Here is a 5,190-nt window from a genome sequence, read left to right as displayed (position 1 = left end):
TCACGGTGTAGACATGTGATGTCACAATATGTGTATGATGTCATCCTGCAGGCTGTGGAGCAGGTGGACTCCTCTCAGGAGGTGAGCTGTCTTTTTAAAACAATTGAAGTTTAATCAAATGAAATGAATTTTCACATGACCTTACATGAAACTGGTGTGTGTGTGTGTGTAGAGCTCAGAGCGCCTCCAGACTCCCAGTAACACCAGCAGTCTGTGGCTCAATGAACTGGTTCGACTGGGACAGAGAGTGTTTGAGAGAGAGGGAGACGCCGGAGACGAAGACGCTGGAGACGACAGTGTGGAGAGCAGACACAGGGTGACATCATCATGACATCACATGACACATCATTTCAAACAAACCCTGGAGCCCAAACCTGAATGTGAGCACATTCATATGAAAGACACGGAGATGCTAACAGATGAAGTTCATCTGTGACTGGGAGCACTGATTATATTTTCCATTATACCCGCCAGAGTAGCACAGAAGAACCAGAGTCTAAACTGTAGTCACCTTGATTACCCCAAATTGCCCTTCATCGTGCTGAGCTCTGCAGCCAACAGGACAAAGTCAAATAAAACTGAGACAACAGCAGGACAAAGAAGGCTTGACCACCAGAGTGTGTCTGCAGAGCTGGAGGCTGCACCGATACGACTGCACCTCTATTGCCTTTTATTCAGGACAGCGCCACCTGCAGCAATGGATTATCAGTGAAGGGTTTTAAAGGAGGATTTCACTCAATAACATACTGACACTTTAAAAGGTTTATTTCAGGAGTATTCTACAGAAAGTCCTACTTCATGTCCAATTACCTCAATTTTAAGCTTTATTCCACCGAAAATATTACCTCCCAAACATACAAAAGTAAATGAGTCTTGTGACTCCTGTCGCTGAATCTCTGATCTCACTTCCTCCTGAGAGACTCAGAGACAATGACATGCACGTAGATATAGCACTGATATATCTGACAACCAGAAAAAACTATTGTTGCTTTGGCAAAATATGGTTGGAGCTGGACCAGAGGGGTTGGTACAGGCTGCTTCTTGTTGCCCTCACTTAGACGCTTCTGTTTTGTCCAGCTAGACAGTTAGCTTACATGGGAAGTCACACGGCATGCTTTTCTTGAGACCGTAGCAATTTATTCATTTTTCTTCCATTAATGTGCTTTCCTTTTCAGTCTCGTAAAACTATACAGAAAATGATACAGAAAATAAAGTTACGTTACCAAACTATTGACACAAAGGTGTAATTCTACTAACTAATATGTGACATCTAACATATTACAAAACAGAATAAACACTTACGGACGATTCTTGTCCAAGGCAACATCAAGCAACGGCTTAGGCAGCGAGGTCTGAACATGCAGGCACCGTGTGCTCTCCGTCATGTATGACACACAAAGAACCAACTTTAAGATTTTTCCTAACGCTCCTCTGTAGGGGGCAGCACACGAGTGTTCTATAAAGTCCTGTTTATGTGATCGTGGCAATAGATTCAGTAGATGTGTCAGAATAATCTGACATAACTGTTAAAAGCACTAAATGTCTCCGCGTTACAAACAATGAATAACAAAGACGAGGACGAAAATGTAGCTTCACTATTGAACCTTTTAGACTCATCACAGGAAGAATGACAGATGACTGAGGTTCACAGAGGTTTTAGTAAACTATGAGAGAACCAGCAGCTCGAAGAGGAATCCAGCGTTAACACCTCTGATTTAAACTGGGACCAGTTCACATACCTGAACTTTATTAAACCTGTGAGTGCTAAACATTCACTCTGAAGGTTGTTGCTGCTGAACGTAGTGACAGACAGAGATCACTCCAACACGCTTCTATCGTCCGGTCAGGTGTTCATTAATATGCCGTCTGTAGTTCATATCATCATCTGGAACCATCGACTCAATGAAACACGTCAGCAGCAGCTCAGAGCTGCTTTTACAGCAGCTTCCATCAGATCAAACTGGCTGTTTGCAGGTTTAATGACGAGTTCAATCTGTTTGCTGTGCAAATGAAGACATCAGAAATATCTGTGATGTGAAAAACATCATCCATCCTGGGTAGGAATTCTGTTATTTACTTTGGCATGCCAGCTATTTCCTTATAAACCCCACCCCTCACATTAACCCCTCCTCCTGCTTTGACCACGCCCCACAGGCGCTGATGCTGACCTATCACCACCTCCTCAGCCGACTTCGTCATAGGGAAACCGGAGCTGTAAGAGCTGTAGGCGGAGCTGCAGGAGATGTGGGCGGAGCCAGAGAAGAGAAGCTGGACGGCCAGTTTCCTCGACTGTTAGTCAACAACATAGAGGAAGGAGATGGGCTGACCTTTGACCTGCCAGGTCTTGGTTCCCATGGCGATGAGGCGGAACTGGAGCTGGGGCTGTAGTGGAGGCCACGCCCCCTGTGTGACTGATAGCTTATCAAGTAATCAATTGTTTAAATTTCTGTAATTTGAGTAATGATCCGTAGATTATATTGACTGTGTAGCGGATCATGTCACTGAAGTTTATCGTCACGTGTGTTCACAACATTTTACTCAGTTTATGCACAAAACCAGAAAAAAACAGTCAACCACCAAACATGGAAAACTGCAAACGCTTACAGCCCAACAGCGCCACCAAGTGGACAGTAATTACATTTAGGTAAAGTTTTTTCTGACACACTTTCTAATACCAGCATTACAAAGTTCTGTTCAAATCAGCGTCGGTATCTTCAGAAAGTCGAGGCGCTGAAGGAGACCAATGAGTGAAGGCCACTCCCACCTGACGCTCTGCTGCTCTGCTGCCAGCAGGTCTGCTCTGATCGGCTCCAGACTCACTTCTATAAATGCAGGTGTCCTTGAGGTCACCTGCTACTTTTCACTGATTGGCTGACAAAATTCTGGAGGTGTGACTTATTGATTCATTAACCCTGAACTTCTTGGCAGAACTTATGGATGTTTCTGCAGCTTCAGGATGATTGTTTTTCACAACAGTGTCACCTGTAAAGTGAGCGAAACACAGCTTAAAGATTAATTCCACCAAAGGCAAACACATTAATAATTAACTAAATTGCACGACAGATTGTTTGTTTAACACATAATCCTGGGTTGGTTTTGCAGTGCGCTACCATTAGCTAAAACATGACTGAAGAATATCAGAGCCAGTCAGTGTGGAAGCTAACGATACATTTGCTAGTAAACTGAGGACATTCGGTACTCACACTGTGACACATACTACTCCTACCTTCTTTGACCTACAGGGGGCGCTGTGCTAAAACATCCTTTAACCTAACCACACTGAAGGTTTTATACTTTACAGTGGCACAGTGTGGCTGATTAGAAACTTCTGTAGTTGTTGGTACCTGAAGACAAACCTCTTCAGACAAGTCACAGCAGAACAGCGCCTCCATGTGGTCAGTTATTGATTCTCAGCATCTGAAGTGCTCCGTGGTAACAAAAGGTTGAGAGGACGATAAGTGCAAAGCCCTGAAATATCCTCAGAAACATCTGGTTCATATGGGAAGGATTTGAAGTTTTTCAAGGTTCTGCTGTCAGACAAAAGACAAAAGAGTGATTTACATTTCATTATTATTTAAAGTCTAAAACTATTGTTGGTCATAAAACATGTATTTAATCACTAATATTTCATCACCATGACATTTTTAGCACTCAAATCTTCATCTTGTGTGAATTTCCAGTTGTGCAGTTTGAAAAATGTAACTGGGTAACTTAATATGAAAAGTCACCTTATCTACATAAAAATTAACCACATTTATTAAATTAAGTGCATGCATGGCTTAGTATTCAATTAAGACCTGAATATAGATTCATCTTTAAAAAAAAATCAGTTTGATCATCAATAATCTGAAAACATGTTTAATGTGTGTAAAAATAGAAATGCAATATAACAATAATTCACTTTTGATTTAATCCACGTGTTCAGTTTTACTTCTTGGTGTTGTTTGGTTTGATTAAAGGCTGGTATTTTGCTGTTTGGACTCTTTCCTGTAGTTTGTTTTCTCCTTCTTGTCATTGATCATCTGGATTTCCATTCTCATGGTTTTCTGATGAATGTCCATCAGTCTGTTTGGTCTTCAGAAAACTACTGCAGACCAGTTTGAACAGCTACTTCATCTGTGCTTCTGGCTGCAGTGGGAACACACCAGCTGCTCTTCTTCTTCTGTGGTGTTTCTGATTCCATTGTCATCACATTCAGGTGCATCATATTCAGCACTGAGATAAAGAGTCCACTGAAAAATAATTCACGTTAATCAATGAATATTTTCAGTTACTGCTCAATGACTGAAATTTCCTGCTGTCAGATCAACAAAGAATCTTTAAACTTTATTTACTGTTTTCTTTAGAAAAGAGTAAAACAATACCAACAAAATTAATACCTGCAGTTTAAACAAATCGATGAAGCACAAGCAGATAAATTCTCTTTATTTTGAAAAAAAAAAAAAAAAAGAAAGCAGTGAAAGAATGAAATGATATTTAGAAAAGACGACCGAACAGTCACCCTGCCTGCAGCCAACCAGAATGCAGAGAGTCACATGGTGTTTCAGTGATGGACAGGTTCAAACGAGCGTTTCCTGCTTCTGTTTGATGTCCACAAGTCATGTGACCCATTGACCAACAGACTGCTGGAGATATTTATTACGTCCTCACAGTGACACTCGGTTCACAGCCTGATCGATCTGATCAAGTGAACTGCTCGCCGCATCATAAGCCTGACATCACCTGCTGTTAGCGCATTTCACCGGCCAAAAACATTATGTGACCTACAGCGTGAAGACAAACACCCACAAGCCTTTGGCAGACCTGTGTCAGCCAGTCAGGTCCACAGGAGGAGCCCTGCTGTCCAATCAGATCCAGCCTGTCCTCCTATGGAGAGACATCATCAAAGAGTCAGTTCAAAAGCATCCACCAATCAGCTCCCTCCTCACCATCCCTTGGACGCAGCACAAGGCTGTTTCTGTGGACACAGGAGGGCTGTCATGAAGGTGTTGCACCATCATCCTGTGGTGACCTCACTTCCTCTGGGCGGGGCCTTTGTGGAACAGGTAGATCGGCCGATGGTTACCTGAAACACAAACACACAGCAGTTCAGTGACAAATACGATTTCATCTTTTATATATGAATTCAACCAGGAGGAATGTCCAGCTGTCAACAAAACACCTGCTGGAAAGTGGGTGGTCTCACATTAG

The 5,190-nt window shown here is 42.4% G+C and overlaps 2 protein-coding genes across 3 annotated transcripts in view; one reads left to right on the top strand and one right to left on the bottom strand.

The window, feature by feature from the left end:
- LOC103375226 (uncharacterized) overlaps positions 1 to 3,974 on the top strand; it is a 12,070-nt gene extending 8,096 nt beyond the window's left edge. The window contains exons 5-7 of the mRNA XM_008305442.1: positions 52 to 81; positions 173 to 316; positions 2,155 to 3,974. Coding sequence (XP_008303664.1) covers positions 52 to 81; positions 173 to 316; positions 2,155 to 2,388 — 408 coding nt within the window. The 3' untranslated portion in view covers positions 2,389 to 3,974. The remainder of the gene's footprint in view (positions 1 to 51; positions 82 to 172; positions 317 to 2,154) is intronic.
- A 326-nt stretch (positions 3,975 to 4,300) lies between these two features.
- Positions 4,301 to 5,190, bottom strand: part of LOC103375227 (7SK snRNA methylphosphate capping enzyme-like) — a 15,165-nt gene continuing 14,275 nt past the window's right edge. For both annotated transcript variants that reach the window (XM_008305444.1, XM_008305443.1), the window contains exon 8: positions 4,301 to 5,065. In XM_008305444.1, the coding sequence (XP_008303666.1) occupies positions 5,013 to 5,065 (53 nt within the window). In that variant the 3' untranslated portion in view covers positions 4,301 to 5,012. The remainder of the gene's footprint in view (positions 5,066 to 5,190) is intronic.

The sequence above is a fragment of the Stegastes partitus genome, unplaced genomic scaffold (genome assembly GCF_000690725.1).
Source record: "Stegastes partitus isolate 25-593 unplaced genomic scaffold, Stegastes_partitus-1.0.2 Scaffold2508, whole genome shotgun sequence".
NCBI classification, from domain to species: domain Eukaryota; kingdom Metazoa; phylum Chordata; class Actinopteri; family Pomacentridae; genus Stegastes; species Stegastes partitus.
Note: the sequence above shows the minus strand (reverse complement) of the source record. Positions and strands in the feature narration are given on the sequence as shown.